The 19,377-nt window shown below is 41.6% G+C and overlaps 1 protein-coding gene across 9 annotated transcripts in view; it reads right to left on the reverse strand.

Moving 5' to 3' along the window:
* The window catches only part of KDM6A (lysine demethylase 6A), a 160,749-nt gene extending 141,443 nt beyond the window's left edge, over positions 1–19,306 (reverse strand). For all 9 annotated transcript variants that reach the window (XM_074603343.1, XM_074603316.1, XM_074603325.1 and 6 more), the window contains exons 1-2: positions 18,607–19,306; positions 18,270–18,333 (exon numbers count right to left, since the gene is read on the reverse strand). In XM_074603343.1, the coding sequence (XP_074459444.1) occupies positions 18,270–18,333; positions 18,607–18,767 (225 nt within the window). In that variant the 5' untranslated portion in view covers positions 18,768–19,306. The remainder of the gene's footprint in view (positions 1–18,269; positions 18,334–18,606) is intronic.
* Positions 19,307–19,377: the final 71 nt, after the last annotated feature.

Raw genomic sequence — 19,377 nt, forward strand, 5'->3', positions numbered from 1 at the left:
TACCGCATCACTACTGTCCAGACAGGAGGCAAACACGTTGTCTGTAAGTTCAGAGTATAACTACAGACCCAAAACCCACAGACAATATTTGAAATCTGGCCGCTTCAACAACATAAATAAATGCAAGATTCAGTGCTTGGATTCTCTCTAGAGAATGTCAATTTTAAATTGTAATTCATGAAGGAATGCAATTTTTTAGCAGATATATTAAATTCATTAAGAACCAAACCCACCTATTATGGTCTTTCAGATTGTGTTTTGGCTTTAATTTCAGCATTACTCTAACCAGACAAGTACTAATACTGCAGGCATGTCAGTATCACCTACCATAACAACTGAAGCTTCCCATCCTCATACAAACTAGCTTTCCTGTACACAAAGGTAACTGCTTTTCAAAACCCTCTTGTGAAATTTTATTTTCTCCTGAATTTGAATAAAAGTTTTAGTTTAGCAGCTCCCCAGAAAAGAAAAATGAAAGAGTAAAAGAGCAAGAATATTCATAAAAAGTCAGTAGCATTACATGTTCTGAGATATGCTTCCAAAACTTTATGTAGAAAATTAAAGTGGTTTTGGAGGAAAAAAAAAAAGTTATTCATAACTTTCTGTTAACAGATCACTTAAAGAGGTAACAAGCAACAACAAAAAAAACACACACACCCCTGTCACCAAATACCAACAGAAATGAGACAGGATATCACTTTCTAAATAACTTTTGATGTCTCGTGCCCAACATGCATTGCCACCCGTAGCACAGTAGCAAAAGAATTAACAGTTCTCTGACCTCAAGAGCTATCAATAATATGCTACAAGAAAAACAGGCATTCAGGAATCATGGCAGTTACATTAGGAAGGGTATTTTTAAAGTTTTGTAATGCTAAGCTACCGTCTCAAATTCTCCAAAAGCAGTATGTTCCAAGTAATTGTTCACAGCATTTTTTTCCCCAAAGATGTTCCCCTTCCTACTCATCCCCCCCATCCAAAGATGTTTCCCCCCTCCCCATTCAAATGGGTAGAAGCATGCAATTTGCTTTCTGCTGCGTCATTTATCTAGTTGGTACGCTTCTAACTCAGACTTACTCTTTTTTCTGAAATACATATAAACAGCCACTGTCACCTGTTATTTTGAAATGCTCTTAGTTCTCATAAAGCCAATGAATATCAATTTTTCTCTCCAAAACAGAAGTGTTACCAACAAGATCAGAAGCAAACGACAAAGAAACAGATCCAGCAAAATGCAGCATTACAGTTAGATTCTGCTGTCATTTTTTTCATGACTTAAGAATCAAATAAACTAATTACCCATTTTCATCAACACAAGGCTAAATCTGGCATGGCATTATAAAATTTGAAATGTGCTGCTTTCAGAATTGATGTCCTAATGCTACTACTTGCTTTCACTAGAAAAAGCTATCGTCTAAAGCGACAGCTGTATAACTGTAGTGAAAGCTACAGATAGTGAAATCTGTATCACTATTTTTGTACAGTTTATCTGAAAATGTAATATACCTTTTAAATAGAAACTGTAGCTCTAAGATGGTAAAAAAGGTTTTCAGAGTGACATGCCAAGTATAAAAATACTAAGTGAAAAGACCTCTGTCAATAAAATTTAACACGTAGTTTGTTAGCAAGTGGAATCTTGTGTAAGGCCTTCCAGAAGGCTTAATGCAACTAAACGATGTCCTGAAAACATGAAATACATGTAACCACAGTTCTGTCCACAAAGACCTGACAACAGTCACTGGGAAACAGCTGTTAGTACTCTAGCTGCATCAGGGCTAGCTGTTCGCTACAGTCAAGGTATTAGGCAAAAAAGTACGAAATGTTATGTTAGTAGTGATGCAATGCAGAAAGACTTTCTCTTTGAGAAATGTTGGGAGCTTGACTGCTAATATGATCAAATAAAAGAACACTTCTGTGCCTCAAGAAAACCACTATGATTTATTTAGCACTGCCTTGTACAGGCAGGAGGAAGACTCAGGGACACCTAAGCCACTACGACCATCAGCAGCTGCACAAGACAAGGATTACACACAAATCTCAAAGTTGGTGTAGAGAGGTCAACCTCCTGGTGTGGACATAAAATGAGTTTAGAAAAAAGCAGAGCTGACTCTTCCTGGAAAGCAGCCTAAGAACTGAGCCATACGAATGCCACAGGCAGCTGTGCTTCTGTTGCAGACACTGGCAAATGAGCACATGCACATTACAGACCTGAAAAGAGGGAGTGTCACTCATGGAAGTCAGAGTTAAAATTACGTCCATAGGCACAACAATTTCATTCCCCGGTTTTAAAAGTCTTGCTAAACCAGTCTGCAGGGACACAAGATACCACAGAACAAAGTTCACTCACCAAAATTTTGTGCTGTTGACATTGAATTTGCTGGGGAGGGGAAGGACAAAAGAAAAAAATCCTTCCTCTTACTACAACAATCTGAATAGTTGTATTCTAGGGGGACTTCATATGACAAAGCCATCAGTAGCTAAAGGACCCTATGCAATTCTCAAATATACCTCCCTCCTCCTGAAAACTCTGCTAAAGTTTAAAGGAACTTATGGGTTGTGCATTCAAAACTCACCCCAAAAAGCTAGACTTGTATCTCATTCATTTCCAGGACTCATTTAAAACCACTGGCACTCACCTACTCCATGACCTCATGTGCCAGATGCAACTAACTGGTCAGTCTGTATCTGACATACAGGTTTGCAGGTGAGGCAAATACTACATACTGCTCTGCTACAACAGGAGGTTTGCAATTTAGTAACGCCTCAAGACCAAAAAACGAGGACACCGTAAGGTGTATTTAACTCAAGTGTAGCACTGCAAGTCTTCCCTGTCCTGTGATGTCCTTTCCTTCACCTACTATATAGCCTGATGAAAGCAAAATCTTTCATATTTCAGAGACTTTAATATTTAGAGTGCACAACTAATGGAGACATTTATGTCCCAAATGTGGGTTACTTCCCCAAATCCTCCTTCCACTGGTCATAGTAGTTTTAAAAACGGTAGAGAAGATAGGCATGTAACTTTCCGATTTAATTATGTGGCCCAAGCTATACATTACTTCCAACCCCACTGCATAGCTGGGCTGTGTTGAGAGACCTCTGGAAACACTATTTGGCTACTTACTCTTTCCTGTGTTAGAAATCTTCCCACTACTCACAGTCTGCTGTTATCCATCTGCCCTTTCTTCCCTCCTCTCATTCCAACCCACACTTTTTGTTATTTTTCATTGCAGAAAAGTAAATGTAAAACTACTTCCAAGGCCAACACCTGTTACACGTGGCCAAGTCTCACAGGACAGTTAAATTCAGCTCACTGGAGAAAGTTCTGGGTAACCATATCTATAAAGCTTTTGTGGTGGTTCAGATACATGCTTATAGGGTTTGAGGGCTCAACATTTCATTCACTGAGAACACAGAAAGCAACTCAGACCTCTAAGAGCTTAGACATAATGCTAGTCCAAAACTCAAGGCTTTTATACACTGACTGCATAAAAGTAGATGATACTGAATTAAAGGTATTTCCCCACAGATAATGCAGGCTACACACATAGAAAGAAAACAGTAAATACTTGCATAATAGCATCCAAGAGAAAAATACTGAGGATCATTCAAAAAGATACGTGTATATTAAAAAGTGCTATTACCACAACTGATTAGGTTCTCTTTGCATATTTATTCATTTATTAGTTGAAAAGCATAGTAATAGACTTAAGTAAAGGTGGAGAACGTCATTAGTAATACTGAAAATAAACACTGTTTGAAACTATTTTTTCTAAAATTAATGAGTATGTGCCTCCCCCTCATCCACATCCTTTCATATCACTACATGCAAACTTACGACCAACACCTCACACATCATGACACTTACATGACAGAAGGCTAGGTGCATGCAGAATTTAAGATAACCAGAGCTAAAAATGCTGCGGGGTGGGGGGGTTGTGTAAGTGGGGGATGGCAGGGGACAAATAAAGTAAAATAAAAAGAACTCTGTTAACTTGCTGGAGAGGTTAGGAGGCCAACATTACACAAGCAATGGAACTTTAAGTTTTAACTGTTTCTAACCAGTCAAAGAAAAGACAACTTATAGAGATCTACAGCTTCATACAGACATGTAAGTACAACTTCATAGGCACTTTTCTGCAGTAAATGACACTTGGCAATGGAAACTTCACCTCTCATCTCAAATCGATCCCCTGAGCAAGTGCTGTGCGATAATAGTATCTCCCAAGAGGTATTCTTTCTCCAAAGTTAAGGGAATCTCCCTTTAACTTCTATGTTCAAAGCAAGAAGTCCAGCCAAAGGGATAAACAAATGCCAAGGCTGTGATACATGTGAAGGAAGAAAACCCAACATTTCATTTTTAATGTGCATTTCAAGGAGTAATACAACTCTTCTTTACACTAAAAGCCAAAATTATTCAGAAGTGGCAATTTAATTTCATTCCCTTATCTGACTGTGGAAGGAGAGGCAGTATCATGATATCTGCCCTACTCATTTAGTGTCTGTTCTTTAATTTCTAAGCAAAATGTGAATTTGTTCTACTTAAAGGAATTAACAATTTAACAAGCCATATGACGTTACGTAAATGTTGCATCACCTTAAGAATGTATCTGTTGTTTAATAATGTTCTTCTACCTGCCATCAAAGTAACACTACTCATTCCTCTCACACTGCAGACTTAATCCACAAAGCCTATTTTCCAAATTTTTGTTCAAACCAAGTTAAAAAACAAGGAGAAACATAGTAGCGTACAATTAATATGTAAGCTGATACAGCAGTCGCAACAGAGTAAAGAACTTACATAACTTGTGATACACCATTTATTAAGGACAAAAAGCAATGGCTCTAAAAAATGTTTCTTTCCTCAAAAGCTATCCCTTCAGCATAGTTTTAATCCAGAGAATATTCAGTCCTAACCAGAGGTGAATCCTATGCAACCATGCCACAGTACAACATTACTTAGTTTTTCTGCTCATTTGAGATAACAACTAGTAAGATCACATTGACCTGGGCTCTAAATTACATTGCTTGCAACAGGATTTAAGGCCTATCAGAATTTTTCATTCTTTAGAAAACATGGAAGATACTGAAAGCTGAAATTAATACAAGTAGTACCACAACAGCACATGAAGGCCCCAGCTACAGACAGCATTGCTGTTTTACAGAAATCAGCTCTACCACATTCTGTCTGCTCATACACCAGGGCACGAAAAAAAAAAGTCATACACCTTGGTTCAACCCTCCCACTAGGGTAACAGTAGAGAGCTCTAACGAGTTTTGATTCTGACACTGCACATAACAGTGCAATGATGCTAAGAGAATAACTTCTGTCACCACAGGCTGTGTAGGGATTGCTGAGGTAGAGAAAATGTCAGCACAGCTACAGAAGCAGAGACTACTGTCCAACTGAGATCCAAGTGCGAACATAAACACAAAGAGGTTATCTGAATTTGACAGTACACTCGTTCTTAAACCCAGGTACCAATATGTATGGCTACTGATAATTACTACTCTTCAGTATTTTTTTTTTTATTTAGAGAAAGGAATCATTGGCAAACAAGGTGCTAAGCCATACAGGTAATCTGTTTATGGGAACATATGAGTTAATTTCAGCAATCACATGACAAATCTGGAAAGGTTCTCAAATGCTACAGAAAAATCATGAAAATTAAGTCATTGGAGCAGAAGTGTGTTCCTTCTCCTTTCCAGCTGTCTGAAGCCTGACAGACCTTAAACTAGTCATTGATGAATTGCTTTGAATTGTTCCATTTTTGAGTTCCAATTGTGGAAGCAAGAAGGCCCTAAGGAAAAAGTTGTGAAATGACCTGTAGTTGGAACTTGTTTTCCTGTTTCAGTCCGTAAATCTGCGTATCTGCTTACTCACTCACTCCCCTTGAGGCACAGTTTCCTGGTGTTACAAAATTCCTACCTACCTGTGCTTAAGAATCATTAAAATAAGTGAGTTCTAATGCATTGGAAGGAACGCTGCACTATTAAGGAAGCTTCACACTAATCTCGTTGCTTAATAATAACAAATATTAAAAATAAAAATCAAGAACAAATTAAAATAATCTCTGAGTATCAACAAGCTTTCTCTAGAAGATCCCTGTAGCTTGTCTGGACAATCCAAAATAGCTTTAATCACTAAATACAGAAACTGAAGCAGAGCAGTCAGGCAAAACCCATTCAGAGCTTGGGAGGGGGCAGGTGGTGTTGCTAGGCCTTCTCAAGCAGCACAGAAGTCCTAAGCTGCTCCTCAGTTCCACAGGCACCACATGTTCCCTGAATCCTGAGAGCTTCTTGTGCAAAATAAGTGCTCTTAGCCATTTTCACTCTCTCTGGAAGGTCACTTTCATCTAGAAATCATAATAAAAATCACCCCTTCCATCATTCTCTGCAACTGAGTAGCAAATACCGGTCTAAAGTGGAGGGCATAAACTACTCCATTCTTTCAAACTACCAAGGACTTAGCTTAATTAGCAATTAAAAGTGAGCAGTACAAAAGATTCTTTTCTCACTGGATATAATGGAGTCATCGTCTTTCTCAGATTTTTGGCCACAATGCAAGCAAGCTCGAAGTTTGCAACTGGCATTACAGGAAAACATCCTACCATTCAAAAGCAAAAAACAAGCTGCCACAAGGGAAGAAAATCAACTAATGAAGAAAAATACAACTTCACATGACAGCGTTTTTGCTGACAGGGAATAAATAGATTGCAACATTCCAATTCCAGCTTTTTCCTCATACAGTTTGGAACATATCTACATTCCCAAATTAACTGAAGACAACCTTCATGATTAGGCATCACAGTCCTAAGCAACAACCATATCCCTACCACACACAATTATCTAAGGAATCCTTACACAACCATCCACAATTCTTCCCAAACTGGCCCAAGTACATCCACCTCCCCTAAAACAGATTTCCATACTACAATACAGCTTTTGCTATGCTTTCTCTTTCTAACATAACAAATGCCTCCTTTCCAGGTTCCACTCAACCCTTAGTAGTTTTTTTTTCAAATTATTTATATCAAATAAACTTTTAAAAATTTCTTGCCTTGAGACCACACATACAAAAAATTTCCACCAAGACAGCAAAGATGGACAGTGTATAACTAATCCCAGAAAACTGTCAAAACTAATACATTTTTTAACACATGAACTTGTAAGTTAACAGACCCCTTTTAAGTTTGAAAATGAGACCCTATTCTGCTCATTAGTTAACATGGACTCTGATGGTCTCTGTGATCTCATCTTACTTAGGCCACAAAAATTAACTTTGCTATAAGCATGAACACCTCTAAATCCTCCCCACATATAATCAGAAGAGGCATTAAAGCCATCTCAGCTATTAATTTCCTCCATATAGTAACTACAGTTAAAAAAGCTCTCCACTACAAAAACTTAACTTGCTAATTAAAATACATGTGGTCCTATGCTAAAGGTGTATTTGAGGACTTTCATAAAGATGCCAAAAGAGGCTGGCTCAGACATGCATCTCTCTCATACCATCTAATGCTGAGAGTTTTGTTTTCATGCACATCTTGATTTTTTTATTTCCTCACCTCTTAAACAAGAAATTGAGAAGTATGTACTGTTCTGATTCAAAATTAGCTGAATAGTTTCTAACTAGGGATTCTTTTTCAGAAATCATAAAAAGTAAAAGCTATACTCACCCTTTCTTTTGAATTAAGAAAGGGCTAATAAACACTCATTTCTTTTTAAAAGACGGGGGGGACAAATCTGGTTAAGAAGCACAAAAGACCCTTAAGCCTAATTTGTTGATCTTTTTAACAGGTAACATTTGAAATCAGAACAGACAGTACTTCGAATAGTTTTATAATCTCCCATCTTTGAAAATTCATAATGTTCAAGTGTTAACGAAATCACAAATTCTGCCCTTCCAACCCTTAAAACCCAAGAGAGATTAAAAATACTCAAAAAACAACACACTTCTGTGCACTACACCAAAGACAAAGAACTCATAGTTTTAAGAACCATGGTGTGTATCATCTACCTTTAGTTACTCTATTTGCAACATGCCCAGAAGCTCCATTAAAGTTTACCAACCAATGTACTAAATTTTTGTACTTCTTTATTCTTCCCAATATCATTCCACTTTTTCTTTCCTACCAGAGATTGCTTATGACATGCTTTATGATGCTATATAATGGATGTTTTCCATTTTTCTTATCCTTCCACTTTATCTTACACTCTTTCTACACTCTGTTGCATTAAACTATACTGTTACATTCTGTAGATCAGCATCATTCTCCCTTACACTGGCTTTCAATTCAATACTTTAAACTATTTCTTGCCCTTTTAACATTTCCACCTACATCTTCCATACTTGCTCAGCTTTCTTTATCCGTCAAATCTAAAGCCAGCAAAACATGACATGAGAACAGACACATGACAGCTCTTGGCCTTCATTTTCACCTTGAGGGAAGAGCAGAAGCAGCAGGTTTCTTTACTCTTCCCCTCCTTAGGGGGTAAGGGGGGAAAAGGAAAGCAGCAACAGAAGATAAAGATGTAGACAACGCAGTCAACGTTTCTGTTAAGAAGCGGCTTCCTCTACTGTGCCTTACTTTTATTTCAAAACTGGGAGAGAGCAGAGGCACTGTTATATTCAGAACTTACAGCATATAACTCAAGCTTTTTCACACCCTCCACAAACCTTCCTCAATTTTGTTATCTCTACTGTGTTCCAGTTTACCTTGTTTTTAAAACCTTTTGAGGCAGGGCCCAGCACCATCAAGAGCTTAAACGCTACTTTAAATTAGCCATAACAGTTAGATGGTATTCAGGAACAAGACTCAGGTACCTGCTGGAAAGAATAAATATAGTATGCTTTCCACTGCCCCCTCCCATTTTGTCTGCATCACTATGTCACCCATTTAATTCCTTAGTTTCACACTCTTTCTCACATCTAATCTTTTAAGTATCCTTTTCCAACCTTTCCTCCACTGCCTTTAATTGAAAATCTATTCCTTGTATTTTACACTATATTCTGAAAAACCTTCCCAGAAGACTGCTTCATTTCTTCTCTTCCCCAAAATAAAATGGAGGCCTGATTTTCAGTAGACGTAGGTTCAAATAGAACTAATTAAGTACCCAACCTAGATCCCACAGCATCTTTCCTTCATTCCGAGTCATGTCCGCAATGACAAAAAACAGCTTCATAAAAAAATTCGTTTTCTCCTACAGTCCATGTTACATATATTCTGGCATTCTCTGCTGCTGCACATATGTTCAGATCTGAACCTGTCCCAAGTCTCCTAGTGGCAGACTAACTTCACAAAATACTAGGTCTTCCTTCAGAGAGAGTAATGAAGACAGGCCACTGTGCTCATCCCTTCACTCCTCTCCAAAAAGAAATACAATCCTGGCAACTTGTACTTCCAAAATATATATAATTCCATCCCCCGTAAGAAGATAAGGGAGCAAACTTTTCTGCTTCAGTAACAGTTTTATAAATATTCTTTACAGAAACAGTGTCACACTAAGCTGCACCCTCCTCCCTAGCCTCCCAAATCTATCTCCCTTAAAGCACCTGTACAGCCTTTTTTGAGTCTGCACAATGAACTGTACTAGTTACTATGAGTTTTCCATTTTTACTAGATTATTTTTGATCTGAGTCAGTTCTGCAGCCTGATTCATCGCACAGGCCCAAAAATGGCTTCACTAGCACATACAAGAAGCAACAGAGACAGCACTTAAAATTCTGTTACCTACAGGAAAAATACATTTAACTAAAGCCTTAACTTCAGTCCATTTTCTACTCCAGATTCTCATGCAAGTAAGTTTTTAAATCATAAGACAATGAAAACAGTACTTAAATAAAAAGTTAAAATGGCAACTGTGATGGAAGTAATGTAATACTACCAAAAAAAGAAAAAAAAGAGACCTACTGGCTCTATTTTAAAAGCCATTGCACTGGATCTTCTGACTAATGCTGAAAATTGTATCCTGAAACTGTTCAGAATTTTTAAATTCTCAAAATGCAAGCAGAAATTTAATGAAACGCACATTCACAATTCAATCTGCTTTAGACTTTAATAATCAATCTATATTGAGAAGTGAATCATTATCCTCAAAATGCCACTGTGAGAAAAGGAAATGACTTAAAGCCATTTTAACAAACAACAATTAATTTAACAACTTACCACAAAGGAAATTCATATGTAGACATACAGTGTACTGGTTGTAATTCATAGCACACTTTTAGTCACTCCCTTTACAAAACTATAAATGAGCTCTTAATTCTACATCTTAATTAAACAAGCTTCTTCCATGAATGCTACGTAGCAAATGCAAGAACCATAAAGGAAGTTATTTTGTCAAAACAGCTCTAATGGTAATCCATGCATCCTCATACCATAAAATGAAAGTAGCTGAGAAAGAATATTCTTCAACTCCCAAATACACTTAAGGGGCTTTCTGTTCATTAACACAATATTTATTTACATAAGGAATACTCTCCTATCATTGTTTAGATACAAAGAATAGTATTCAGTATCAAGAATAATACCTGATGCACTGCAAAATGTTGACAAACAGAGGCTCATTTTAAAAATGTACCATTCAACAAACTTTATTAGGTCCACAAACAAACTATCAAATGGCACATAGTACTTTTGACAGTATCAATAGAACTGGCCTTGAAATAGGCCAGTCTTGAAAACAGCCTTTCCACAAGAGGAATTACAACTACTACAGCTATTTCTTTAATGTGCATATCTGCATATCAGAAACACATAGTAAAATATTTGATTATTTTCTCTTCCTTTACAAACCTTCCCTGGTCCAACAAACTCAGATCAGACTATATCAAACAGTTCCTCTCTTTCTTCATAACAAAAATGTTCTGTAAGGTACCAAGATTATCCTCTCAGGTACACCCATGCAAATACTGGCAGCCTTGTGTAGGACTCCAAACAGGACCACTTAGTTCAATTTTGTCTGGTTTTAACTACAAAGACATCTTCTGCTAGTGAACACAATTAACATTGTTAACATTTGTAACACAGACAGTCAACTGGTCTCTATAATGACATCTGAAGTTTAATGAGCCTCACTTCTATTTGTAATTGTAAAGATGTGTTATTCAGACATTACACTTCAAACACCATAGTTGCAGAATCTCACCAAGAAGGCAGGTTAAGACAAAAAGTAACTTAAATGAGTTGAACATGTAAAATAAGTGTGAAACTACAGGACTGGAAGTTGTATACATATACCTACATGCATTCACAGTGAGCATGATAACGGATCAGCTTCTGGACTTACCTGAACCAATACTAAACCTTGCCACCCAGCTCAGATGAGTATTCACCTCAGACTCACAGCCCATCTGCTTAATTCATTTCTGAGAAGCCGATCTAGGCCCTTTACAACAGTGACTAGTTTTTACACAACTATTTTAGTATTCTCAAACTACAAATACACACACTCCCTTCCCTTTCAGCTTGTTGAAAATATTGCAAAATCCCCCACATTACCCAAAAATCATATCAGTTGACACCAAGAACAATATTTGTCCGCTAACCAGAGATCAACCTGAAGTTTTAATCATGAAGTTGTAAGACTGGAAACCAAAGCTTAATTTCTCCACAAAACATTAAGTTTGCCTAATTCTCAGTGGGATAAAGAACAACAGTGGGCCATGGGATTTAATTCTGGTAGTGGAAAGTGTTGTGATAAATGTTGATCAGTACAAAATCACTTTATAATCGTAAATATTTTCCATGACTCTCCTTAATTTTATATCACCTTACTAACGTAACAAAAACAAATGGTTCCACGTGCACAGAGCTATCCAAGTATGAAACATCTACTCCTTTTTAAAATGGTGTAATAAACATATGGTATAGCTTTTAGAGGATGCTTTCAACACCTACTTCAGATGGTATCAAGACTTGCAGATTGTCTTACCTCTATAATTATCAAGTCCACTCAACCCACTACAGTGAACAAACAGCTACAAAGGCTGGTAAGAGGCAGAGCACCATGCTTTCCACGAGTCGAAAGCACCCCTGAACACTAGGTACAGAAAAAAAGGTTTAGATTATCTATTTCTTCTCCACATACGGTACCCGAGATTACGTGTGTAGAAATTTGGAAGCTAGAGTCCATGAGTACCGTGATCCACAAATGAATTAATGGAAGGATTTCAGTGATTAAATTACTGGAATGGAATTGAAGGAAAACAATTGCATCCCACCCTTGACACAGGTTTTCTTCACACTTACAACAACTAAATAATTTATTAGAATGCCTATTCCTCAACTGCTAAAATACAATATTTCTCTCTCTTCTTCATCCGACATTGTTGCCCGCCTTGCCTGTTTAATTATTAAGTCAGTAGGGCATGAATTATCTTAACTCTATGCATATGTGTCACTTAAAGAAACGGACCACTTCAGCCTCCAGGCTCAGCAGACCAGTACTTAAAAGCTACAGTTTGTAACATTTATTGCATAAGAAACAAGAAAAACTACTATAACAAGGAAAAATCTTACATTGTATTCCCTAGTAATAGTCTCCTGATAGCGAACATAAAGCTTACTGAAATGCAAATACCAATACGCTAGCTGTCCTGCAATCTTAACTACACTTCTACAAAAACATGTTGTTCGCAGAGATGAGGTCCATCCTTGCCTTTTCATTAACATACTAAAATGACAACTGTAACCTTTGTAACTTCCTTGCTTTCTTTAACTTCTGGAAACAGTAACAACACTGCACTTTAAACTTAAGAAACATTCCAGAATTCATGTTTCGAGCAATAAAACCCACTATTTTAAAGAAATATGCCTTGAACGCTAGTTTTGAAAGTATGAAAAACATAGCAAGTATCTTATACTTAAGCAAAAAGTACTGTGTAATGTCCATTTAGAAAAAAAAAAGTGTTTTTTAATACCAGATGAAGTACAAATATTGCAAACCTGTAACTATGTCATTAAGTACCAGGATACATAAATATCACATAGACTCAAAGAATAAATATGGTACAAGCATGAATTACAGAATGTGTCATCCATTACATCTTAATTGGATCCTAAAAAACCCTAATCTATCAACATAAAGCCCAAATTGCATACAGAAGAATACTGATTTTAAAAAATGTATACATCAGTCCCGATTAGACACTAAACACACTTAAGATTTTTACTTCAAATCTTTCCAATTCCACACACCTGCACAAAAGGCCACACACAACACAATTTACAACATTTTGACCAACTTCAACTTGTTCCACATTGACAGACAGTATACTAGAAAATAAACAAATAATAAGAAATGCAGAATATGATTTAAATAAGCCATAAAGGAACAGCACAAATACAAATTTACAGAAATTGGAGAGGCTGCCCACTTCCTAGAATGCTTCACAAATCTCTCATGGTACCAATTCCCAGTTTCTCAGTTCTCAGCACTGCCATTATATAAGGCAATCACTATAATTCTTTTTAAAGCAATATTTCTTTGTTTTGATGAAAATAAATTAAGCCAAAACATTTCCAAAGTTATTAAAAAATGTGACTTTATTACGCCTAGACTAATCTGCTAAGATGTTTTCCTGCATAATTATTTTTCAAGCAGTCTGTTATAATTAAAACTGAGGATATTTAATTATAGATTAGTAGAAAATTAACATTAAAGTCAACTCGAAAGGGACAAAGTCAATATATGATAATTCACACTGTCCGGAACTATTTTTAAACAAGCAACACCTACAATTATAAGAAAGATTAAAGAATATTGTCACTGTGCACTTATTTTGTATGCTTAATAAAAGCACAGATAATCACTTTGTTAATTTTGTCAACACACGCAGCCTTTACACAAAGGAAATACCATTTTTAAAATCAGCTTGAAAACAAAAGGGCTGCAAAACCACAAAAGGTAACAGAGACCAAAAAGTGGCATACTGCGTGAAACTACTTCATCTCTCTTTAAATCGACTTCAATATCAATACTTTTAAATGGAAACATGCTTCAAATTGTGTGTACAGGATATGACAAACTGATTAAACTCAATGAATAGGAATTAACAAACATCTTCTACCCAATACATTAGACCAACTACATCAACCTAAATCTGTATAGAAGCCAAAATAATCACAGGCTATGAAATAAAGGTTTGTCACTGAAATAAAATCAATTTTAGCTAAACACTAGAAGTACCATCAAAAAAGAAAAGAAAGAAAAAAAAAAGAGGAAGGAAGGAAGAAAGAAAGAAACAGGAAATGCTTTCCAATTCACTTCCAATACAATGGATGCCATCCCCCTCCCCCCCCCCAAGTAATCTTTAAGCTTCACCTCCTGGGAGAACATCTTCCTGGGAGAAAGAGACATCAAGATAACAGCAGGGGTTTTTGGTTTTGTTTAGGGTTTTTTTTTGCTTCTTTACATTAATGTTCTTGTCAACCACAGATGAATAACAGTAAGCACTTTCTCCTGTACAAGTCTGGCTACACTGGATTTCCAGCATTTCAACCAGTTTGAAAGGTAACCTCTCTTTCAATTTCCCTCTCCTCTCCCACAAAACCACACTAGCTGCAAACTATGACTTACAGGCTCCTTTTCTGCAAAATAAATACCAAATTTTTGGCAACAGAAAATTCTGTTCCTCTGTCACACATACTAACAGTGTGTACACCATTACAGGAAAGTTTGATTTCTTCTGGCTTATGAGATATCTGATACATGGAGCAACAATACAATATTCCTGACCTTTAGTCTCTATCTTCAATAATTCATAAAATTGTATAGATCTGATGTCTTATCTGCTCTTTTGATTTGCTACACCCAGCAGCAGGACCCAGTTTAGTGCATGATACTACAGCCATACATCCTACAAAGCAAAAAAAAGGCAGGGATTGCAGCCCAGACCTGGACCATGAATAAAATCCACAACTATGTTAAAACTCCGGACACAAAGCTTCCTCCATCCCTGAAAGAGATCCCAGATTCTTCGTATTAAACTCTGTCAGGGTGTGGCTTCATTAAACCAGAGTTCCCACTGCAAAGGCTTCATGAAACCTCCTGAACGGCCTGCAAGTGGCTGGATGGAACCAACGCACTGCCTCCTGCTGAGTGAACCCCAGGAAAAACGAGAGTAGCACCTCCTCGTATTGAGGCACTGAATTTAAGCCAACAGAATCCTGCTGCTGCACAAGTGCCTGTGCGGATAACGGAGCAGTTCCCTCAACACTTGCAACCCAGGTGCTCACCAGTCACTCTCCCTGGGCGCATACTCTGCTCCTACCACCTTAACCACAGGTAAGACTGTCCACAGAATAGACACTGCTACAGCCTGCCTTTTCAAAAGCTTCAATAGCGGGTGTGCTATTCTCACATTGAGAGGAGTACCAATAAATTTTTGCCTTTGTGAAGGATTCCTCTGGAAACATGACTCAATGGTTTTCCTTACTTGCTATACTTGCACATAAATCTCACATTACTTTGTAATGTGCTAGCTTGTAGATTCTTAAATCAATCAGTTAGGATTTCATAATTATGAGTCTAGGATCTTTTGTTAGCTGTTGTTGCTCCATGCACAATAGGGAAGATTTTGCTACTATCGCTGTAAAACCTATTAATTAAATGGACATATATATGGCTACACTTTCTACAATAAAAATATCTCTTACATGGAATTAAAGTGATTTGCTAGATGAATTGCTCTAAACCTCCCTGTACAGTGTAGACTGTATGAGGCTTCATGCACACAGAAAAGGAATTAAGTAACAAACATCTTAAAAATAAAACTTCTTACTTATCAATAACAGTAATTGAAACATGTGCACATTCCCTGAAAGTAAAAAGCACAAACACAACCTAACTTGTTTTGAGGCAAGAAATTCTTCTCAAACATCTCTGCACTGAACAGTAACATTTTAATCTTTCTATTTCCTTAACAATCTATTTTTCTCAGAGACAAGTTCTACTGACAATATACTTTGTGAGTTAGTGTGTAATTCATAAACATTCAAAACAGTGTCAGAAAACTGAGGCAAAATATTTGGTTGAGCAGTATTTGCTATGTAGATTCATACATTGATACAACAGGACAACATGCAATGGTATTTTTAGAAATGTACTTCAAAACTATCAAGATGCCACACAACTTCAGTCATCTCAGACTGTCTGCATATACTAAAACTTTAATCGACTGGTATAAAAAAGAAAATGCATTATATGCAAGAAAGGCATCAAAACTCAACTAATATGCTGAATTGCTGCTTGCATTAATTTTACAGTACGCAAAATAAAACTTACCCTAGTGATGTCAGGCAACAGATCTAATTACATATGATGCTTTTATTTTCAACCCGGCATCCTTAAGCTCTATCTCATATGATTCTCTGTAATATTTCCAATAGCCTCGACAGCATTCACAGAGCAGACACTAATTCTGGTCCACTAACAGTTAACGTATGTTATTTAACTGGTCTGACATGTCTCTCCCCTACCTTTTTGACTTATTGGAAGAAGTACTTTTATAAATAACTCTGAAAAATCAAGAGGAAACCACGAGATTTTTTAACATCTAAGCACAAAGAAAACTGTACTTGCTTTTCCTTCCATCCCTTCCCCCATGTCCTGACATTGAGCTTTTCCAGTCACGACAGAAATAAACACCCAAACACAAGTAAGGGCCTAGGCTACCAGATTCAACACGCTTTACAGTTAGGTCTTCAGATCCACCAAGACCAGCAACAGAAAAAGATTCTTTGCATGAAAATACCAGCGTGCAGCTCGGGCACAACAATGGGATGAACAAAGTGTCAAACGCAGCGCTCCTGACAGGAACAAGTCAGAAAGCAGCAACCAGCCGAACATCGTCCCCTGCTCCAACTGTGGGGTATTTTAAAAACAGTTGGACTTATCCTGTCACACAGGGGTTTAGTCTTCTAAAGCCAGCCGGCAGGCGCTCAGCCTGCGCGGCCTTTGTCAACAGCTCACGGATGGGCAGCAGAACGTGCTACAGGTTGATAAGGAGGACACCGGGGCTGCGAACGCCCTGCCTGCAGCGGGGAAGCACCCAGAAAGAACTTGCAATGCGCAGGAGAGTTTCCCCCCAGCCTTCACCGGGGGCTCCAGGCGACGTGCCCTATTCCTTCCCGGTATTTGTTTCGTGTTTACCTCCCCACCACCACCAACCCCCCCCTTCTCTTTCTCCTCCCTGTCCGGCCATCTTGGGCCGACAGGAGCAGCCATTACTTAACTAAATGACAGGGCCAACAACTTTTCACAGAAACAAACACCTCTCTCCAAAGCCCGGGCGGGCTCCAGCAACACGCTGGGGCCGTCCCGCTGCCTTGTCAAGCCGCCCGGCGGCGGGGACGACCGTGGAAGGGCGGAGGGGGAAGGGCGGGGGGGAGAGGCCGACCGTCCGGCCGGGCTGGACACGGCGGCGGCGCTCAGCGAGGACCCGGCACGCTGGAGGCAGCCGGGCCGGGGAGAGTAAACAAGTCGCTGGCCGACGGGCTCCGGGGCAGCCACTCGGCTCGCTCCCGCCCTGCCGCGGCCCGGTCCCCTTCCCCCCCCCTCCCTCGCTCGCTCCCTCCGGCTGCGGCTCCGCTCCCCCCCGCGCCGCCGGGCCGGGCGCGCGCGCCGCCGGCCCCCGCCGCGCGGGGCGAAAATCACGAGGGAGGGTCCGGGGAGAGGCCAACGTCAGCAGCGCCGCGCGCGCGCCCTCCCCCCGCCTTTGCCCCCCCCCGCCACCACCACCACCGCCGCCGCCGCCACCACCACCTCCTCCTCCTCCCCACCCCCCGCGCCCCCTCCCCCGCCCCGCTCGGCGTTCCCTCCCGGACCCCGCCGCTTTCCCGTCCCGGGGCTTGGACGGAGCCACCTCAAAGTGTCCAGAGCGGAACCCCCGCGAGGCCGCGCTCCCTTCGTCCCACCGCCGGCCCCACTCGGCGCCCTCTCGCCCCGGAATGGGGGTCGGGGGGTCGGGTGGGAGAGGTGGCGGGGAGCGAGGAAGGGGCAGAGGTGGCAGCCACGCGTGGGGAGACCGCAGCTGGGGTGGGGAGGGGGGTGCGAGGCGGAGCGCCCTGCCGCTCCGCGGGGACCTGTGTCCGCCGATGTGGCGGTGCTTCCCCCCCACCCCCGATGCGCACCGGCACGCACACACTCACCGTGCGGACCCGGGGGACCGGAGGGAGGGGGCGGCGGGGCCGGGCCGGCTCCCTCCCCTCCCCCCCCCTTCTACCACCCCCCCAGCCCCGCTCCACATCCACCCTCGCGCTTACCTTTAACAGCAAGGCCTTCGTTCTGGCGCCATCTTCATGAAGCCTCAGAAATCCGAAGAGTCGGCTGCAGAAGGGGGAGCGGGCGGGAGGGAGGGGAGAGAGGCACAAGCGTTAGCAAGAGTCAGCCCCCCGCACGGGCAGGCGGGCGGGCGGGCAGGCTCGCTCCCGGCGGGCCAGGGTAGAGCACGGCGGCGGCGGCGGGGGCCGGCAGCCCGCAGCCGGGGCACACACGCACTCCCGGAGCGGGGAGCCGCGGGCAGGGGAGGGGGGGGACACGGAGGGAGCGCGGGCCGAGCCGGGACACGGAGGCGGCCGGGGCGGAGTGGGGAGCGGGTACCTGTCGAGGCCGGATAGGGCTTCTCTCTCCTCGGCTGTCAAGCTGGCGAAGTCCTCCTCGCTCTGGCCGCTCGCTTTCCCCGCCGCCATTTTCTTTTCCTCATCACCGAAAGGAGCAGCAGAGGCGGCGGCGGCGGCGAGCGACACTCCGCACGATTTCATGGAAACGCAGCGTAATTAACTCACGATCGCAAACCCCCCCCCCCCTGCGCGCCCCCAACACCCCCCAGCGCCGGGCGGGGCGGGGTGCCCGACACACACACACACACCACAACTTTTATTACAACAACAACAGCCGGCAGGGAGGGGGAGGGAGGGAGGGAGGGAGGGGAGAGGGAGGGAGGCGGGGGGAAGCCCCGCTGCTCGGAGGAGGAGGAGGAGGAGGAGGAGGAGGAGGAGGAGGAGGGAGGGAGGGAGGGGGGAGGGAGCCCCAGCGCTGGAGAGTCGGGGGGGGGGGGGGGTGGTGGAAGAGGAGGAGGAGGCGGCGGCGGCTGCTGCGGCGGATGGCGGTGGAGCGGTGTTTACATCGCCGCCGGGAGGGAGTGCGGGGAGCCGGGACGAGGAGGCGGGGGGGGGGACACGGCCCAGCCCGCCCCGCCGCGCGGGGAGCGTTCGCCGCCCCGACAAACTTCCCCCCCGGCCGCGGCCCAAAGTTGTTGTAATTGTGTCACACCGCCAGCCCCACGCCGCCACCGTGACCCACCCCCCCCGCCCCACCCGGCCCCACGCAGCCAATCGCCGCCCCCGTGGCGCCGCACGTGACCTTTGTTGA

This window comes from Larus michahellis, chromosome 1 (genome assembly GCF_964199755.1).
Source record: "Larus michahellis chromosome 1, bLarMic1.1, whole genome shotgun sequence".
Taxonomy (NCBI): domain Eukaryota; kingdom Metazoa; phylum Chordata; class Aves; order Charadriiformes; family Laridae; genus Larus; species Larus michahellis.